The 22,292-nt window shown below is 37.1% G+C and overlaps 1 protein-coding gene across 29 annotated transcripts in view; it reads right to left on the reverse strand.

Annotated features, from left to right (window-relative positions):
• TCF4 (transcription factor 4) overlaps window positions 1–22,292 on the reverse strand; it is a 367,386-nt gene that overhangs the window by 272,279 nt on the left and 72,815 nt on the right. Inside the window, exon 1 of one of the 29 annotated variants that reach the window (XM_063699238.1) lies at window positions 14,312–14,660. The exons of 27 other annotated variants lie outside the window; for them this stretch is intronic. In XM_063699238.1, the coding sequence (XP_063555308.1) occupies window positions 14,312–14,375 (64 nt within the window). In that variant the 5' untranslated portion in view covers window positions 14,376–14,660. Of the gene's footprint in view, window positions 1–14,311; window positions 14,661–22,292 lie in introns of those variants that run through there. One more of the 29 variants, XM_055368181.2, reaches the window with a different exon arrangement.

Consider the following 22,292-nt stretch of genomic DNA (forward strand, 5'->3'; position numbering starts at 1 on the left):
GGGGGAAAAAAAAAAAAAAAAAGAAGGTATTTGAGATACAAAAGTTGGATACTTGGCCACTTATTTCTACTCCAACTGTAGAATAATTTAACTTTTAAATCTTGTCCTAAACATACATAGATGTGAAAGAACTTTAGAAGTTCAAAGTGTCACATAAAATCATTATATTCATTTAATTATGAGAGTTGTTCAGCAAGTACAAGGTTTTATGAGAGCTAATTCTGTTCTACAGTTTAGTTATTAAAAGAAAAATGTGAATCTAAAAATTCCTGGGCTGCAAATAAATATATTTTTAAGGACAAATGTTTTTAGGAACAACCAAATCAGTTTTTGGAGATGTCACACTTTGTACATTAGTTTCAATATCAACACAGAAAAATACACATTTAACAGGCATGACAAAAAAGGACAACAAATAAGATTGATGTTGTAGAAAACAATGTCAAAAAAATTGTATACTAGGCAGCAATTCCTTTAACAGCAATATAATCTAGACCTAAGAAAAGAGCCATTTTACACTGCTCTTTAATTATGAAAAGGAATTTATGTTCGTTTTTTTAAATGTTGATTTCTGAATCATTTGAATAATTCACGACCTGTCCTTTACATGGAGGTGAGTGGTGAGGTCTTTTTAATTGAGGCAAGAATCATTTCCAAGAGTCGTCTGAGTTCTTCTGCATTTTTCCCTTTCCTAGGTTTGGGCATCAGGAGGTATCTTCAGGTTCTCTCTTCGTCTGCTTCCTAGTGTATAGCCACAAGCCTACTATACTGTGATACATAAAACCCAGAGATGTGGCAAATGAAAGTGGGAGCAACAAAACCACTACAGCGTAAGCCTGTAATGCAAGGCGGAGGAAGGAAAGTAAATGCTTAAAGTTTTCATACAGCTAACTCTGTTGATAGCTGCCAAGTAAAGAACCTAAATTCAAGTGCTTTATAATTGTTACAAATTGTGCCAAAGTACAGCGTGTTACAATAAATTATGAAGCTTATCTAAATTATAAAAGTAATTAAACTTTCCTCAGATACTCATAATTCTGCCCTCCATAAATTTTCTGTTCATTGCATATTCAATACCTATGTGTTCCAGTAAAACAAAAAAACTGAAAAAAAAAACCAGAAGAAAGAACAACCTCCTAAGAACGATGATGCACAAATAGGCATACAGCATAATCTAAACTGCAGAAATGCATGAACAGTTCCTCTCAAGATCTTCAACCATAACAAATGTTAATAAAAATATTTATACTAGAAACAATTCTCAGAGCTTTTTTGAAGTTTTGTTTTCCTCTTATTATTATAGACATTTGTTTTAACATGAGTTTTCTCCTCCATCCCAACATTTCCTACTGCTGCATGATGCCATAAATCTTTGTTAGCATATTACTGTACAATCTGTCACAATAATAACAAAAATAATGAAAGCCATAGTAACCCAGTTATATAGTCCTTGCCACTTGCAAAAGTCCCAACTTCTTTATATACTCTAAATAGTAGAATATATACAGGATCCATCAACTGCTGAAACACAGCAGTCTACAATGGAATACAGCTGCTGCTGAGAATCAAACTGAACAAGAGCTGTAAAATTACAAAAAAAAAAAAAAAAAGTTTAAAGCCACAAGAGAATATATGGAGGATACCATTTCCAAGTTTAAATTTAAAGAAAGACCAAAAATGGCATCCTGATACTCGTAAGGCAAAAAACATCGTTCTTTCTAAAGGTTCAACCATATTTCCACTGGGAGCAAATCAGCCGAGCAGGTGTGTTAGTGATGAAGGAAACCCTTGTTCTATTATAAATATCTTCAATAATCAGCAAACATGATGAACAAATTTTTTAAACGCATATAGGTTAAAGAACAAGTTTGTCAAAAGGTTCCCAGAATTTTGTTTGATTTTTGTTTGGGTACCTAGTTTCTGAATCCTAAATTAGGCACTTCTATTTCAGTACATATTCCAATTTAACAAAAACATTTATTTTATAAACAGAAAAGGAAATGAGCTTGAATAAGATATATTTATGCAATTACCATATCTAATAGTCAATTACATGTCCTTATATGAACAGATAAATAATATATGCACATACATTTATCAATCTTGTCTATGAGGGAAAGAGAGAAGAAATTAAAAGAAGAGCAAACTATTATATACGGCATGCAGTTTTCATTATTTCATATTTGCATAAGGGGATACAATATTTGTCTTCAATAAGGCTACAAATTACAAATGATTAGTTCAGATCTTTTTAAACCAAACTAAAATATACAAGTTATTAAGTATATCATTCAACCTAGCAGTTATATTTGTTATAACTATTTACCTTATTTTCCTTATTTTATAAATTAAAAGCAGGAGGAATGTTTGAGCTCATGTAAAGCTATTAAAACATTAATTATTTAAAGATCAAGTTAAATATGTTTTAAAAACAGAAGACCTCACAATATCCAGCGGGGGGAAAATTATGAGAAGTGAATGAGAGAACAGAAATCAGATCAGATGTACTGTACTTTAAAGTATCCATTAACTAAAGCTACATGAAATTGGAAGGGGAAAAAAAAAAAAACCTCTGACATCCACATGAATACCAAATTAATTCATTATGATCAGTGCTACTACAATGAACACAAAATTAATTCATCACAGTGGAATACACAAAGCACTACCCACTTGTTATACCTACTGACAAAAAATAATAGGACGATTATCCTCCACCAGGGTGACACACGTGGCCATGGGCACTGCCAGCTTGTCAGTCACACAAGTGTTTCCTTCCCTGGGAGTCTACACCAAGATACTTTTACAAGGAGGCTCTTTATCAACCACATTAAATGAAGCATAAGATGTGAAGACCTAAATTACCAATGGTTTTCCCTCCTGCTGTTGCTCCCTGCCAGGGCTGGGTCCGGGGTTAAGCAAGTACAGCACCTGGGGGCAATATTTAAGGGGGTGCTCACACACTCAGACTTCCGCAAGCGATGGCCCTCGCCTTACACAACCCTGACAGTGAGTCCCACAGCCCTACACATTGGTAAGCCTAGACTTTAAAGCACAATCACCTCCCTTATTCAGGGGCCCAGGGTTCCTGCCATACCAGAGTAGACCAGCCAGTCCTAACACCTGCCAGTGTCATGACCATGGTCAGCTGTCTTCTCTAAGGCAAGCGCTCTGGATGTCAGTTTCTTGAGAAAGCCTTATGTAAACTTACGAGCGTGAGACCAACCATCAGGGTTCTGGGGTCTACCACAAGACTTCGCCATAAGATACGGAAAAATCAAGATGACTTCGTGAATCCCCCCTTTTTACCTCCTCTGAGTCTCTAGTGAAGAGAAATGGCTGCTGACTTTTGTTTCCCACGCCATCAGAGATACAAGGACCTGGCACCTGAACCTCAGGGGCTCCGTCTACTTCCACTTCTAGCACCAACGGCTTAGTGTTGTAAGAGTGTCTTTGCTCAGTAACTTCAAGGGGACTTAGCAGGTGGAAAGTCACACGAAAGACAGGAGAGAAACCTTTCCTAGAGAGGATGAGTTTCTCCTTGGTAATGAGAATGTGATGTAATGTATCTTCTTCCTTTTATTTGTAAGTACCCCTTAAAATACCCCTTAAATCCCTGTGGGCAGTTAGGAAGTAGAGTTTTCATGTACCATCTATAATACAAGATTACGCTTATGGAAATCTTTCCTCTTTCCCTTGACATGGTGAAAGTTTTTGTTTTTTAGATCTTCAATGATGGGTTCATCTCAGACCCTTTTCCAGAACAGGTCCAAGAAATGCAAATGTTAGCCAATGTAACGAAAGGCACCCATTTAATATCACAACTTGCTAAAGAAGAAACTTGTTTACTCAGAATTTTTCTTGGAGTATACAGGGACTCAAAAGATGGATGCTCCTTCCTTTGCTAAACTGCAATTTTGTTCTTCATCCTTATTACTTAGCCTTTGTGGGGTGCTCATGCTATACCAACACATCTGCACATCGCAGATGTGATACTCAGGTAGGAAGAAACAGGAATCTGATACAACGTGAAAGCCTAGCATTCTACTCCCACCTGAGAACAGGGTACCAATAAATGTGAAAGCCTTAGTAGAGGCAATACGTTTAAGCTCTGTGTGTGTGGCTAGGGAGGCACAGTAACAGAGGAGTTTTAGCACAGGGTAAAGCATATTCTAAAAGAAAACTAGACTTTTTCAGCTAAACCTAGCTCCATCTGTTTATGTAGGACAGAAGTACTCTAACTTGACTGTACATTAGAATCACCTGGGGAGGTTTTAACTACCCCCCCCCACCAACAATTTAATTGGGGGTGGGGTCAAACATCAGTATTTATTCTCCATGCTCCCCAGGTGATTCTAATTTGCAGCCAGGTCTGCAAACCACTGATATCCAGGCCAGATGGCCATATATCCTGTACCTGGGGAAAGAGCATTTTTACTGTGAGGGGACACAAATCAGTGAATAGCTTCCAAGCCCGGCTGGCTATCTGAATCCTATTGGGAGCTTTTATTAAAATACGGACTACCAGGCCTTGCCTCTAGACCTACTGAATGGGAAGCCCAAAAAAATGAGGTTCAGCAATGTCTGCATATTTTAAAAACATGGCCAGGCACAGTGGCTCACACCTGTAATCCCAGCACTTTGGGAGGCTGAGGCAGGCGGATCACACAAGGTCAGGAGTTTGAGACCAGCCTGGCCAACATGGTGAAACCCCATCTCTACTAAAAATACAAAAATTAGCCAGGCATGGTGGTATACGCCTGTAATCCCAGCTACTCGGAGGCTGAGGCAGGAGAATCGCTTGAACCTGGGAGGCGGAGGCTACAGTGAGCCAAGATTGTGCCATTGCACTCCAGCCTGGGTGACAGAGGGAGACTTTGTCTCCAAAAAAAAAATCTTCAAATACATTTTGATTGTCATCTGGGGTTAGGACCACCGACCTGGATGAAAGTCAGAAGCTCTTACCCCTAACTCGATTGCCAACAGAATGCTTCATGTTTGGACGAGTAATCTTAGCCTGCAAAGAATTAGGAATAGCAGGGGAAAGGAGTGGAGGAGGGGAGAAGTATTTAAGAAAAAAATAAAGAGAAAAGAAATTTAAGTGTCCTCTAAGCACCCACAAGTCTGCTTCTTAAAGTGCTGATAATGAGCAGTGTGTGCTGAAAAGACCAATGGAACTAAATTCTGAACCAGTTCATTTCGGCACATCCTGTTTATACGACTATTTAATGAGTCATTCAGCCAGGATGATTTTCTGTCTGAATATGTTAATTGCCATTTTTTTCATAGCTCTCTATTAAACAGTACAGATAAAATAGGCATGCTCATGTTTTTAAGCGCTATCAGCCTCTCACCCTCAAGAGAGTGGGCAACAGGAGTAAATAAGGGAAAACTTTCTCTTTTTTTAAAGTGTTTAATTCTTTTAACATATATTGGCATTTGGGACCCCACTTCAATTCAAAAGCATATGTTAGAGTTAGCATTAAAGTGAAAATGAAATGAGGTGGTTCTCCCCCATATGCCACTGGCTTCATTATATCACAAAGAATTAGCTCAAATAACAGGGCAGCAATGTGAACCTTCTTGCTGATAAATTCTCCTACGTTTAGGTCAGTATGGATATTTGGGGAAAGACAAGTGATAAAGAAACAGAAAAATTCTGACTCATTCTGATATTCCTTTATAAATCAATGTATAATGATGATGATTATTATTGAGAACCCTGGAAGATCTAGGAAATGGGTGAAAGGTCTAGTTAATGTTTAATGAGTGATTAAAAGAATTCATTTTTATATTTCATTTATCCCTAGAGGATGCAGAATTTAGAAATGTAAATTCCAAAACAACATCAATGCGAAAAGTGAAACAATAAACATCAGTGCAAAAAAGCCATATTTTCATGCACATTATCACTTAATAAATCAAGCCACTCTTAGTATTCATTTTAGCATTTATGCAGTTTCCAGTGCCTTAATTTTAAAGAATTTACATGAAACAAATTACATATGATTATACTGCATTCGGAAGGGAAAAAAAAACCCATAACCAACCTTAAGGCCATAACAACATATTTTATTTTTAACGGCTTTGTTTACAAATATTAAATGGTCAAATTAATAGTGTTCTCAATGGCTTTTTGACATCTCAAGTTTTTCATAAATGAAAATAAAGCAACCGAAAAGATGAAACTCTAGTGGCAAAGGTTTATTGGTCTTTGTACCTCATTAAAAGGACTTTTATAAATCACGTTTGTTCTTTTGAGTAGCAACTAACACGGCTGAAAAGGACAGGTTGGGTTTTAAAAGAGACAGGTATGACCTAAAGGGAACACATTTTACTGTAGTGAAATAAACTGAGGAAACAGTTAGCAGATTAAAAACCCCTTGAAAGGAAGCATCATCTTTGGGAGAAAAAAAAAAAAAAACCTTCGCTGAAGAAAACAGCTGGAAACAGGAAGCTTTTGGGCTTTCATCCTGCCTGCTTTGATTCCACCGCATCCCCATATCATGAAAAGGCAAAGAGACTGATTTCAGCTGTGTCTTCTTTCAACAGAAGGGGGAAAAGGCTTTCTGGAGTGTGAGCAACCCCATCCAGAAGACCCCCGCCCACCCCAATCATACAAACACTAACAATGAAGTGGAGAAAGAGAAATGGTGATAGATAAGTAGCAACTCAGAAATAACATTTTACAGGCTGTAACAATGGAAGGAGAATATTTGTTCTAACTTAATTGTTTCTCTCAGCGATTCTCATATGAATTTGCAATCCCCTAAGTGAAAAACACTAACCAAGGTAGATATACTAACTATGACAGGTTTTCTCTCTCTTCCTTTATGCCTTTCTAACCTGGAATTTCCAGGAATGCATGACGATGAAAAGTTTCTATTTCTGATATCCACCACATTGTTGTGGTCATTTTTCTTCATTACAGAGAAAAGGAGTAGGTGTTACAACCCCTTATGGTCTGAAATCTAAAGTCACTGAATTCTGGTTTTCACTAAATTTAGATATCTAAAGTCACTCTATTTAGAGATCCAAAGACCAATAAACCTTTGCTCACTGCAGTTTCATATGAGATGTCCTTTTGGTCATCTCATCTAGATTGTTCCTCACTGCTACCTTGAAAATATTTGTATTCTCATGACATTTAAAGGACAATGCAGCATAGTAAAGGAAAACTTGGATGAGAAGCTTACATCATCCTTGGTAACTACATAACAAAGCAGCTCAATAAACAAGATCATACAAATCTAATACACCCAAGTCACAATTTATTCTTCTGTTGCTATTTTGGGATGCCTTTTAAAGTGGGGATTACAAAGCTAGACAATATAGGGGCACATAAGTGTAAAACTCTGACTTTGAAACTGCAACCGATGTCAATATAAAATTACTATTTTATTGAGGTATCTCTCATGCTCTTCACAAAGGAGAACTGATTTTCATACAAGTTAAGGAAAGGAACTTATATTCAAGTTACATACAAGTTAAGGAATTAGCTAATTCATTTTTCTAAAACTATTCTTAATAGACAGGAAAATTTCACAGCATAAGAGGTTTCAAGCAGGATACGTAAAATGAATATTAACTTCATCTTAATCGACGGCTTAAAGTAGGTATCCTCAGATATTCAACCTTACAGTGGAATACTTTGATTCCATGGTAACACTTCAATTTCTAAAATATCTACAGTTGACACTTGGTATGTGCCACCTCCTTACCAATGGATATGAATTACTTTTGATTTATCCTTATTCATTCTAAATGTCTCTTTTTGGAACTGCCTTAGTTACTAGTGCAACATTAGTATAACTTTGAGAATCCTCATGCAAGGTTATTTTAACAGGATACACCGCTAAAATAAAAGTGATCCTCACCAACAAAACAAAATAATTTAGTTATTTGTGTCAAACTTTGAAGGTCTATAGAAACAATGCAGTGGATATCAGAAATAAAAACATTTTATCATCATGCATGCCTGAAAATTCGAAGTTAGAAAGCCGAAAATTCGAAGTTAGAAAGCCATAAATTCAGTCTAGATTCTCCATATTTTGGGCATCATCAATTTCATCATCTTCATCATCATCATCATCATCATCATCACTAGCCGTCTTCTACACTTATGAACAGAATTTTCACATATTATTTCATTCATTCTCAAAAGCAACCTAAGAGGAAGGCCAAACAGGCATACTCCTCCACATAGAATAGATGAATAAACTGAGCCCAAGAGGGTAAACAGAGATTCTACTGACAGCATCCAGATCTCTGACAGAAGTCCTTGTGTTATCCACGAATAAGTACCTAACTCTGACTCATAACTTCCAACAATACCTAGAAAAATAACCAGCTCAAGAACCGCAATTTTCAGGTCAAAGTACAGAATTTTTGTTATTCCTAACACATTCTTGGGGAACTCCGTTTCTTTAGGCAATGGTACTAATATGGCCCTGTAGACTTAACAACATACAGGAGGGAGCAGAGATTGGCACAGTCAACTTTTCTTTGAAATCTATTCTAATGGCCGGGCACTGTGGCTCATACCTGTAATCCCAGCACTTTGGGAGGCCGAGGTGGACGGATCACTTGAGGCCAGGAATTCGAGACCAGCCTGGCCAACATGATGAAACTCCATCTCTACTAAAAATATAAAAATTAGCCAGGTGTGGTGGCACATGCCTGTAGTCCCGCTACTGAGGAGGCTGAGGCAGAAGAATCGCTTGAACCCAGGAGGCAGAAGTTGCAGTGAGATCGATCCACCTCACTCCAGCCTGGGCAACAGACTCTGTCTCAAAAAACAAACAAAAAAAGGAATCTATTCTAATTGCCCTAATGTACTCCTATCTCTGCTGCTCTCATATGTATTCGTTCTGCAACACTTACTGATCATCTATCAGGTAGCAAGGCCATTGTCAACAATATAAGTCTGAATCCATAAATGCTGCTCCCATGAACTCTACAAAAAGATAAGAAATGTATACATGGGAGAAAAGAGAACTCACATCTGTTGAGCATCTATGAAGACTAAACCATTTCCCAGCTCCTTCCTTGAATGCTCACAACAGTTACATGAAGATGAAAACTGAAGAGTGCTAGTTACCAGTAACTTTTGTGGCACTAGTCTCTCCTATGAAAATTACAAATCCTACTAATATTTGAGTAAAACTAGCTAAACATTTCAATCACTAAAGTTATCACATGCTAATAAGTATAGACACTGTAATTCTTCAATGCTTTAGAGAAAAATATGATTATACCATTAACAATTTAATCTTTTCCTAGTCATTTTAATCTGCCAAGGCTTTGATTTAGAAACAAAATAGAGGAGGCAAATCACTGTATTGCTGAACATTGGTATCAATACCAAAAATAAACTGAGGCACACATACAAAAACTGACAGAGCTATAACATTCTCGCTCATGCATATTCGCTGCCCCTCTCTGCATCTGCCCCATACACAGTGTACCCACACTGCCTCTAATTTGTGTTGTCTGTTGGCAAAATGGACTGTAGTACCAACTTTAAAAACCAATCGAAGTATTAAAACAAAACAGACAACCTCTCCCATATTTGGCAGAAAAATCGTAATTCAAATGTTCCAAGCCTCCCCCAAGAACAAGCAATTATAAGGTGCAGAAAGGCAATGGCTTTAAAACAACATGCTAATCCTAATATTAGTACCTTGAAAAAAGGAAAACTGCCAAGATGCTGGAATAGTGCCCAGTTATCCGTCTTACCTACAGCAATAAAACTGTCCTACAAATGTGAACAAGACAGTTAGGATACATTTTGGGGTTAGGTTATTGGCATTTTTTTCCACCTCACCATTCCCTAGGAGAATAAGCCTGACCTACGGAAGCAAAACACAGCAGATGGTAACTCAGCCCAGTACCAAGAGTACTTAGTCAATCGAAATAATTCACACAAAAATGAAGCAAGATGTTCAATGATTTATGGCGCTATTTTCACAAGAAAATTATGGAATCCTTCTCTTCAACAGAGCCACCTTTTTATTGTCATATGCTGGATAGCTAACTAAAGTGTCTAAAAAGCAATATATTATTATATTACTATCAACAATACATAATAATGACATAATCATTAATAACATAATAATTATTATAGCTAACACTTATGCTGGGTACTCATGTAAGTAATTTACAAGAAATAACTTATTTAGTCCTCAGTATAATTCTATGAAATAACTACCGCCACTGTACAGATAAGAAAACTGAGAAAAAATAGCAACCAGAACAAATAACTATGACATGGAGAACCAACTTTCAAATCTGGGAAACATACACCCAGTCCATGTGCCTAACTAATCCAACAGTATAGGAGTGGGTTTAATCTAAAGATTACTGCAAAAATGAAAAATAAAATGTATTTGCAGGAAATAACACTAGACCTGGATTCAGCTGACCTGCCTTGTTCACTGTGAAACCTCAACAGAGACACCTCTTTGAGAAATGGTTTCTTCATCTCTGAAATGGAGTGAATTCAAAGCTGGAAAGCTTGTGCTTCCAGTTTTAAAGATCAGATTCTAAGGATAAAGCCTAAATCTGAGTTTTGCTTAAAGACCAGAACACTTTTTATCATTGTTCTAGATCAAGAAATACTGATGACTTGCAGTGGAAATCAAACAGCAGCAGTTTCTCTCTGGTTCAATGATCCTCATCCCACGTGATTCTATCATAAAACTGTACTTCCTCTCTTTGCAGAGAGGATTAGGCTACTTGCTAATAAGTGTAACTCCAATAAACCTAGGAGGACCTGAGGCTGCTACTTCCCAGTTCCCAAGTCAAGTCAGGCTTTTGATAATATATTTTATTTATACACACACATATATTCAGATGGCATCATCCAATCAGCTTCCTGATTCTAAAACTGCATTTTCTTTCTACAAAATGAACCCAAATGTCCAAAGGAAAACCATCAGCTAGGATAATACACACACATTAAAATGTCCACATGCAACACACACACATACATACATACCCCACACACAAAAATATTTCCACAAGCAAGCATGCATTCATTTATTTAAACATAATCACAGTACTCACTCTAAGAGAGGGATACGTTTTAAGATCTCCAGCGGATGCCTGAAACCTCAGATAGCACAAAATTCTATATACACTATGATTTTTCCTATGCATACATACCTATGATAAAGTTAGTTCATAAATCAGGCACAGTGAGAGACTGACAACAATAACTAAGAGCAACATAGAACAATTATAATATACTGCAACCTCAGCATATGATCTTTCTTTTCTTTTTTTTTTTTTTTTTTTTTGAGATGGAGGCTTGCTCTGTCACTGAGGCTGGAGTGCAGTGGCACAATCTTGGCTCACTGCAACCTCCGCCTCTCAGACTCAAGCAATTCTCCTGCCTCAGCCTCCCAAGTAGCTGGGATTACAGGCGTCCGCCACCACGTCTGGCTAATTTTTGTATTTTTAGTAGAGACGGGGTTTCACCACGTTGGCCAGGCTGGTCTCAATCTCTTGACCTCAGGTGATCCGCCCGCCTTGGCCTCCCAAAGTGCTGGGATTACAGGCATGAGCTACGAGGCCTGGCCTTTTCTTAAATGGGGAACTTTGCCCTTGTAACTTATAGGATGCACTTCATGGCTTTCTTTTGGCATATCTGAATTGCCAGATTCACTACTTTTGTGCTTTGGGGCCATAGTTAAGTCAAAAAAGGGTGACTAGAACCTGAGCACTGCCATAGTAACAGTCAATCTGAAAACCTAGAGGTGACTTATAGGCAGGGAGTGTCTAGAGTGTGAATCTGCTGCACAAAGTAAGGATTCATGTCCCGGATGAGATGGCAAAGGACAGTGCAGATTTCATCAAATGGCGAGCAATTTAGAACTTAGGAGTTATTTCTGGAATTTTCCATTTAATATTTTTGGACCACAGTTGATGGACAGTAACTAAAACTAGAGAAAATGAAACTACAGATAAAGGGGGCGGGGGGACTACTGTATTCTAATTATCTTTTTTGCCTACCTAGGGGTTCCATATTTTGATGCACTTTAGTTGGATATCAGGCAACTACACATGGGTAGACAAAGAAATGAACACCTTTGCACCTGAACAGCAACAGCTAAGGGGACACACACAGAGGGAACCACTGAATTCTAACCTTGGCTGAAACTTAATTGGGTGTGGATTGGGGAGAAGATTTCTGGGTGTATTGTGTGTGCTGGGAGTAATCTATCAAGTATTGATTGGGTTCAAGTGTTGGTGCTGAGGAGTTACCCTCAGCTTCTCCATTCCCCTAAAAATTCTCTAGGCTGAAATAGCCTTTCTAGGCATTCACTCAAGTAAGGTGGAGAAACTGACCCATGTAACCTGGAAATGACTACAACCAGGAGGAGACACTGAGGCTAATGTGTTGCCTATAAAGTCTCATCCTCAAGTTGATGCTATCCAAGAACAAATAACAGAACCAGTGGGGGACAGGGAGGCTTCCTGACCAGAGGACCAGCAGCAGTGGAAAAAGGCAGCCGGGGAAATGTACCCCCAACACACACAATATACCCCAAAACTTTCTCCCACCCCCCACCAACAAAATGCCTCTGGCAAATAACACCTTATTATTTGATATGTGCAACTGCAAACTCGTTTAAAGTAAAACTAGAAGCACCTTTAGAAAACTTTGCTGCTTTAAATTGATCTATAACCTACTCCAGGTCCACCCGCCCTTTCTTTTAACCAGGCTGCCATTCCTAAATTTTCCTCCGGTATAGCAATTCTACCACCACCACTTCTGAAAATGGGTTTTGAATGTTAATATTTTGTTGGATTTTCAAATGTAATGATTATTTCTAACAAGAACTGAGAAACTGCTCCATTATATTTCTCCTCTCTAAATTTGATCATGCTAATAGCTTAAAAATACTCACTGAGCAGTTACTATGGGCTGAACACTGTTCTCAATGTTAGACGCATTCACTCATTTAATTCCCATAGCCCAATGAAGCAGGGGCTTCATTGTATTATCCTCATTTTACAGAGAAATTAAATAACTGTGTTGCCCCAGGTTACAGGTAGTAAGTGGTCGAGCTGAGATTTAGAGCCAGAATCCATGCTTTCCAGCCCATCCTTCCCAGCTCACACTTGCTCTTTAATTATAAAATACCAGAAATCGGCACAGTAAACATTGTTGCTGTGCACATCCTTTTATTCCTAGGAACACTTAATAACAAACTGCAAATAACAAAACCGCAATACACGCTAAATGCTACAAGGTTTCATTTCACCATCCCTGCAAGAAATTTGCTTACTTTTAGAAATTATGTGCTGACTTTAAAAAATCCAAACAAAATGTAAATCGTATTTTTATTAACTGTTAAACAGATTATCTGAAACATTAGAGTAAATCTCCTCTCAAAAATCATAGCAAGACTCCTGTATGTTATTAAATCTCTTTACATTTTAAACAGGAAAAATACTCCATTTCTGAGTCTGATATAAGTTCCTAGCCCTTCAATAATCCACACTAAAAATCAGATTAATTGGAATTTAAATATATCTGTGTGTGTCTTATTTCTGTAAGTCCTTAAGGAACATTATTGTCCACTATTATCCCCAAGTCTTGCGGACTTCGTAAAGGAGTACTAGACACAGGGCAGGTTTTTAAACCATTATATAAAAAAAAACTTTGATATAATCTAAGTTATTCTCTTCTCTGGTAAAACTGTAGTTACCTAAAAGCAAGTAGGTACAGCAACATAAAACACTCACACAGACAGACACACACACACACACACAAACACTCAAACACCACCACCACATACTCAGTTAAGATGTTGGTAGTATCGCTACTTGTTTTTTCAGCTTTAATTCACTGTGTCGAAAACTACGCAGAAAATATTTGATGTCTCTCCTGACAGTACAGCATGTAGAGGCAGCCCCCAGAATTATAAACCAAATTGCGTTTAAAAAAGAATGGATTGCTGAAAGAATGATCCCCACTAAAAATACAGTTTAAAGGCAACTAAGGTCATCAAGAGTAAAATGGCTAGTGGCTTAATGTGACATCCAAAATGATTCCCCCAAATCTCATCCCCTTTATACTAAAACAATAGAGGGTTGCCTCTAATAAGTTAATATCATTCCTCAAAATCTTTATTGAGAAGCACCTTTAGACCCTCAAATCTGCCTCCCAGAGGAATTCCATCAATCCAGACATTACTGAAGTTCTGAGCCAAAAATAAAGGGAAAGGGGCGGGGGGAAATCACAGGAAGTTAAACTGTTAGGACTCCAGCCAGGGAAATTCCTTTGATAATCAAGCCCTACCTTCACCCTGAAGCGTAGCTTTCAAGAGTTGAAATAATAACTTTCTTTGGAATTCTTCATCCATGAAAATGCCTGGGAAAATGATCTAAAGCAATAATCCTAAGAAATAACTAAGAGAAATGAAAGCAAAACCAAAGATTTTTAACACTGGTCTTCCACTTTCTGACACTGCTTTTCATGTTTGTCTCCTTCAAGTTTCTACTAAACCAAGGCCAAGTCTCCCCCTGATGTTCTATGCAGCACCACTTAATGAGTAAGACTGACAGTAACCACATTTTCTGACTCAAGGTTAAAGGTGCACATTCATAATGTAAAACTCCAGATATAGCGCTCAGTCTGCCCCTTAGCCTGACTGAGTCACAGCAGAGGATCCAGAATGGTTTCCATTCCTCTATTTCTCCGTCTAAAGAGTCATGACATTTTCAGGCATTTTGATAGAGATAGCAAAAAAAAAGTTAGAGCTTAAAAAAGCAGAAATGTTTATAATATTCCACGTTACTTTCTCATTTATATGTGTCCAACTTGACAGAAATTTGAAACCAAAATCCTGAACCACGCATTTCAACCTAGAAGCCTTTGTAAAAACCCCAGTCAAAAATGTCCAGCAATTCAAACTTCTAAGGATGCAGAAGTCGATAGATCAAACATTTTAATCAAGACTAAGCTTTTAAAATACAAGTTACATAAATATTTACCTCTGCTGTCCTCTTCCATATGAATAGGAAGTAATAAATTCCCCCAATATATCTGGTGATTAAAATTCTAAAATACTACTTCATGAACTTTTAAAGTTTGTGAACTGAGACCTCCATTTTAAAAGGCCTTTCTTTTAAGGGGCCTTCCTTGTTACTCTCCTGTGCTCCATGGAAACAGAACATGAGTTAATGATGACCGTAGATTTTAATTTATTTGTATATATCAGTCAGTAGAAGGGGAAATGATACTGGCTGTGTGTTTATGAGCTACATTAGAAATTTGAACAATAGCAGACCTTTTCTGAAACAAAAATAAAATATGAATCAACAAGATCTCTGCCAAACAGAGGTCTCAGGACAGCCTTGTTCAGTCTTCTGGGAATCCCACTGTAATAAGCACAATAAAAGCAGGACGTGCCTCATTTCCTTCAACCGTTCAACATGCCTCTCTTGGAGATGTTTGTAAATTTCCTTCCTTTACGCATCAAGCTGGCAAACTGTCGTCATTTCTTTGGGGTAATAATATCCTGTTGATGTCTGAGTAGGTCTGTTTTGATTGTTTCTTCCACATAACACATATACTTTTAATATCATTTTCAACACACAATACACGGAATTATTTTTCAACATATTCGAACATAGTTCAGCAAAGTATAACCGGAAGCAATGAAGGGCACAAAATATTAATAAAATCCTAGTTTTATTTTTGGATTTGCAACTTAGATGTAAGTAATAGAGTAATTCCAAAGGTAAAAAAAAAAAAAAAAAAAAGCATTCTCTGCTGTTTAGGAAGCTGAAAATACTTACCTCTACTATTTTAATAAGGTGTTTTCATTCAGTTCCTATACTGGAGTATGGGGAATTTCACATAGCAAAAGTACCAAATCAGCATTAAAACACTGACTTGCAAAAATGGCAACTTTTATGCTACTGGATATACAAATTGTACCAAGTACTTTAACAATAGAGTTCTAAATTCATTCCGGAAGTAAATTATGCTTCAAATCCAGTCAAATACCCTGAGTGATTACAAATTTTTATCTAAATAAATATTTTTTTTCAAAACTTAAAATGTATTTGGACCTGACAGTATATTTCTTGGACAAAGAAGTTTTACCTAAACTAAATTATTCCTGATTGAATTGCATTTCTCAATAAAGTTACATGACATAAAGGGAGAAAATTATACACAGTGACAATTTTTAAAAATAATACTCAAAAAGTAAAATAAGACCAACTCTCAACTAATGTAACTTGCACTTAGGCAGACATTCTGGTCCAAAGACAGCAAAAACTGATTTGTGAAATACTAAAAATAATTAATCATTGCTGCAAAGCACTAGATTTGGAGCTAAACTAAATGGCATGTACCATTCACTGCAATTCCAGATAACACCTTATTTTACACATGTAATAAGAATCATGAACATGAAAAACGTTCAGTGTCATTAATCCAGAAAATGCCAATTTCTAAAAGAACACAACCAGATACTATGTCGACTACCACGTTAATAAGATAAAAATAATACAAATTGGCACAGCCTTCCTAGATAGCAACTTGGCAAGATACATAAAGAGCCTTTCACCTAGTAATTCCCTAGGAAACTATCCTAATAACATCCTTGCAAATGCAGACAAGTGTTTATGTGCAAGGAGTTTAAGATGTAGTCAACAGTTGCAAACTCTTAAAATAAATTATGGAAGATCCATGTGATGGAATATTATGCTGCCTTTAAAAATCACACTTTCAAAACATTCAAGGACATTGGAAAATATTCATGGTAAAATATGAAGTTTAAAAGCAATAAACAAATTTCATGTTATGTTTTTAAAAACCAATGGAAGATAGACTCTACACAGTAATCAAAATATTAACATTGGCTATCTCCACAATGAGGATACGTTACATTTTAATAAAAAATAAAATAAAGGGGTAGGTGTGTGTGTCTATACATATGTGTGTATGTGCATATATATCTGTATATATATGTGTATGGTGTCTATAGACAGATATTTATATTACAGTTTCAAACTTCAAGGATCTCATAGTCTATTATTAAGAATTTATCAAAATCGAGTGGGAGTAGTATATATAGATGAGCCAAGAAGGCAGAATGCTGGTAAATATTGAAACTGTATGATGGTGACACAGAAGATTATTCTACTACTGTGTATACATTGCACGTGTTTAAAAATTTTTCAAAATAAAAAGTTAAAAAAATAATTAAAAGGCAAGAAAAAATACAGTAGCATCATAAGATCAACCCTAAAAGAAATACTGGTACTTCTGAATGAATAGCTAGTAAGATTTCAATAGGCAAAGTAAGTGCTTAAGGGTAGCAGGCAGGATACTGAGCAAATAACACTGAAGAAAGGCAATGACCTTCAGGATCAGGCCAGTGAATAACTGGTAACAAACTCATGGAATCTTACTGCTCCTTCTAGTATTAGATGAAATCCCCTGATAGAAGATAAAGGGGCACCATCTTTTGGATTTCTGTCAGGGTATAATTCTCCTAATAAGTGGGCATTTCACCTATGCAAATCTTCACCTGGCATGAAGATGATAAAACAGCGTCACTGACTAGTGCTGACTTCAGGTCCCACCCTTGGTCACTGAAGGAAAACTATTCCTTTTACTGGACAGTGATTTCTGCATAATTCCCATGGGTTCTTTATTCTCACTGGACAAAACCTCTCTGAGATCTAGACATGATGAAGAGTGGAAAACAAAGAGCTCATTTTTAAAACCCTCTACTCATGCCTTATCATTCCTAGCCCTCAGCTTTTTTTTTTTTTACATCAATAGCCCATCTCCATATAAATGTCTAATTTTGCAACACTTTAGGTGCCACAATGACTGTGTGAATGAGTCAGAATATGCATTACCAAATAGTGAAAGAGTGTAGTTTTCCTAACCAATATCTATTTTTGAAAAAAAATTTTTAAAAGCACATTGCTTCTTATAATTTTTCCATAAATATCTAACTACTCTCAAAGCTACCATTTAGACTACAAATGCATCCTTCAGTTTGTTAAAGAAAATTTCCATCACTTGCAACTATAAATTTGGAAAACGCAATAACCTTTAATGGCATACAAGATACGATTTTGCTTTCTCATATTTAAAAAAAAAGCTGCTTATTCCTGAAGTAATTTTTCAGAACATATATAATTTGTTTTATAATTTTAAAGCTGATCCCCAATGTTTGATAATTCTCTATCTCTTCTTTCTCTGTGTTACAATCCCAAAATCTTTTAGTTCTCTTTGAAAATACATATGCATTAAAGTTTGAGGCCAGACAGCCAGCATATACTGGTAGTCTCTGTTAAGGCTAATTGAGTTATCATAAACATGCAAATCCCTTTGTATAGAGAAGCCTGGCTTTTCTTTGCCATCTAAGACGAACTATAATCTATAAAGATAAGCAAAATCTATGTTCTTGATTTGCTTTGCATGTAAATTCTTTCACATAGATAAGCTCTTGATATGTATTCCTCTTCTGAAAGATCAAAGATCATTCTTCAAAAGCCAGGTTTCTCTCCTATCTTCCATCTCTTCTCAGATTTCTACTGTATCTTTTCCCCATGGCTAATGTTCTCTGAAGAGAACCAAATTAATGAATACTGACATTCTTCATACCTATTTTAATGGCATCCTGTGGTGACAATGCAATAACAGGACTATTGTGGCATCGAGCAACATGGTCTCCATGTTTACTTCCTGACAGTGACTCAATCACTGAGCATGTGTTTGAAATATTATGCATTCATGCATGCACATCCATGAGCATACACACACATCTATCCATGCGCATACATACACACACACACACACACACACACACACACCCCAATCATACCTACCACCATGCTGGTCAGTACCCACAGCCAAGGAAAAGTAAAGGCCTAAAAACTAATCTAGAAGATGTAAATCTGGTAACAGTTAATTCAAATAAATCATTAAATATAAAAATTTTAAGAAATACACAGCTGCTGATTATCTCAATTCTTAAACTTGGTTCTTACAGGTTCATCACAATTAAAGCCTCTTTCAAGGTGAACTCTGCTCAGGGCAGCCTCAGCATTCGATTTCTTTTGGACAGAAGCTTTTGGTAAGTAAAAAGCAACCAATAAACTGAGGAAAAACATATGATTTAATAAAAGGAGCACACGTAAAAATATATGGATGCACAAAGCAATTGATGTATATTATCTACTCTTTTTTTACAATATTTATAGAATAGTACAATTTTTATATAATGCATACATCATCTGATTATGAATACATGTGTAATATATGGTTTATTACTATTAAAATTATTACCATATAATGGTAATTGAATTTGTGCCAGGCATAATGCTAAGCAATTAATAAACATGCTCATTTGATCCTGCCCCACTCTATAAAGACCTATAATATTACTTTCTTAAGGATGAAAATAACTTCAGCAAGATAAGGAAACCTGCCTAATTTCAGACGAAAACACATAAACGTAAAGCCATAAAGACAGTCACCTGTTCTTGTTCAGCCCTGTATCCCAACACTTAATGTAAAGATGGAGAAACAAATTAAAGTTAAAAGACGTAAGAAAGTCAGGCAAGTAGATGAGAGGGGAAAAAAGTCAGAGAATCCAAGGTAGGTAAAGAACCCAGAGTATAAAACTCAAGGAAAAAAATGGCCTCACCAAGTTGAGTATGGTCAGACTCATTTGTTCATTCATCAGGCATGTACTGAGTGTTGACTATGTTCTGGTCACTGAACTACATGCAGACACATGGCTGGGGTGCAAGTTCTGAAGACATGATCCTGTCCACTCCAGAAACTACAGTTCCATCAGGAAGACTAAGCGCCTCAGCAGCTGTGATTGCTGGCATATGCCCCAGCAGACAAGAGGACAAGCTGGAGGGACAATCAGATCAGTCTTCTGTGTTAAGAAAAACTCCCATGAAGAAGTAGACATGAGCTGAGTTTTGAAAGAGAGTAGGAGGTATAGAAGAAGGCTGTGTTCCAAAGTCCAACGCTTCAAAGAGGTAAAGCAGTAGAAAGGTCAAAGCCAATCAGACATGTTACTGATGACGTTTTGAGGTGGAATCTTCAGAGAGTGTTGTGGAAAGAAGCCAGATCATGGCACATTATATACAGAATGTCGTGTGAGAAAACTTGGCTTGAAAAGGACAGAAAAAAATGAGGAGAAAAGTTAGTCTCAAAATTTGGAGGGGGGTGGACGTATTTAAATTCATCTTTAAATTTAAAAATCCATCTTTAATTTTAAGATAGGAGAAATGAGCATATTAAAATGCTGAAGAGTCAGGAGAGAAGAGGAGGTTGGTGATTCCGGAGAAAGACTCCTGGAGAACATGCCCTTAGATGTAAGAGGATGAAGGTAACAGCTATTGAGACTAGCAAATACAGACTTGATTAAAAAGTCAGATTGGGTTTAAAAGAAGTTTCCAGAAAATGATGGTGGTGGTGTGTATGTGATAAAAGACAAATTCCAAAGGTGTGTGTAACAGCTATCATTCAGTGATGAATTATGGAGACAGGGCTGTAGATGGAAAAGATGACTGGACATGAGTTTGGAAGTCTTGTTTGTTTATTTTCTAACTGTTACCTTGAACAAGTAATTTAACCTCAACCTCAGTATCCCTGACTCTTAAACAGGCATGACAGTTCACTTAACTTTTTCTATGACATATCTGAAAGCACAGAAATTGGTTCATGGAAAATGCTCACTAAATCTTAGCTTGGTCTTATCTAAATCTAAAATAATACACTGTCTGGTTTTTTGGGTTTTTTTTTTTTAAAGGTTTATAAGCAAAATGAAGGGAAAGCTACAGGTTCCCATTAGGTGAACCCAACCAGAAGACTGAGAGAAAGAGAGAAAGGCAGTCTGATTATGCAACGGTAGAAGGTTAGCCTCTTGAGACACAGAGCAGGATGGAGAGTGATCCGGAGGCCTGGATGGAGAAAAACTAAGTAGGAAACACGATGGTGAGCATTAGAAGAGGAAATGGCTGTAATCTTCAAGAGTGTGGTCAGGGAAGGCTTTCTGATATGACATTTGAGTGAAGAGAGAGATGAAGGACCCAACTATGGAGAACCTGAGTCAAGTGTTCCTAACAGAAAAGATAACAAATGTGAAGACCCTGAGGTGGGAGCTTGCATGGTGCATTTGCAGAACACTAAGAAAGAGTGTGGCTGGGGCAGAGTGGGAGAGAAAGCAAATGATATCACAGAGGTACCAGGGAAGCCACATACCATTTTAAGGTCTTTGGCTTTAACTAAATAAGGTGGAAGGTCAGTGAAGTATTCTGAGAAGAGGAGGAATAACATCCGAATTATGTTTTAAAGATCAGTGCTCCATTAAAAAACAGACTAAGGTCAAGGGCTAAAGCAGGCAGTCCAGTTAGCAGACTATTACCAGAGTGCTACAAAGTCCTAGCAACAAAGGTTAGGAAAAGTGGTTGAATTCTTAAAAGTCAGAACCTTGTGGGAAACGGTTATAATAAGAGCTCCTAATGAATAACACCATCCCTCACCCATGATTTTGTGGAGTTTCTTAGGACCCTGATACTGGACTACGCCATATGACACGCTTTGACCAATGGAGTATCTGCAAGCATGATGTAAACAGAGACTTAAAAAGTGCTTACTCATTTGATCTTGCTCTTTTGTGGGGCTGGGTGATTTTCTACCATGATGTGAAGAAGCCTGAGCTATCCTCTGGAGGCCTAAACCACGTGGAACAGAAGTGAGCCAATTCAGTTGATGGCTCCCTAAACCAACCAGGCCCTCCTGTCCACCCGCCATCAGACTGTATCCTCATGAGTGAGTGACCACCATTGACATCAACAAGAGAACCAACTGGCTGAGCTCAGTCCAAACAGGTAAACTACATACAGATTTGTGTGCCAATAAAATGGTTATTGTTTTAAATCACTAAGTTTGGGGAATGTTTGCTATGCAGCAATAGATAATAAATATAAGCTAACAACATTTATGAAGACTTTAAATGTACAATATAAGAGAAAATGGAGATATGAATAATTCCCTAGAGGTTAAGTCTGAGAAATGGGAAAACTAAAGGTGTCTTCAAATGAGATGGGAAGGCTGAGGAAGAAAGTAAATCAAATGTAAAACCCAGAGGATTTATAAACATCCTCAGTGCAAGCAAAGCTACATATACTTCTGTTTAGGTATAAGCAGTAAAGCAATGGTGACTCCTCAGACACACACAGCAGCTCCAATCAGGGAAGTGTGAGAGTCCAGGCCCTTGCTGGTT

This window comes from Gorilla gorilla, chromosome 17 (assembly GCF_029281585.2).
Source record: "Gorilla gorilla gorilla isolate KB3781 chromosome 17, NHGRI_mGorGor1-v2.1_pri, whole genome shotgun sequence".
Lineage (NCBI taxonomy): Eukaryota > Metazoa > Chordata > Mammalia > Primates > Hominidae > Gorilla > Gorilla gorilla.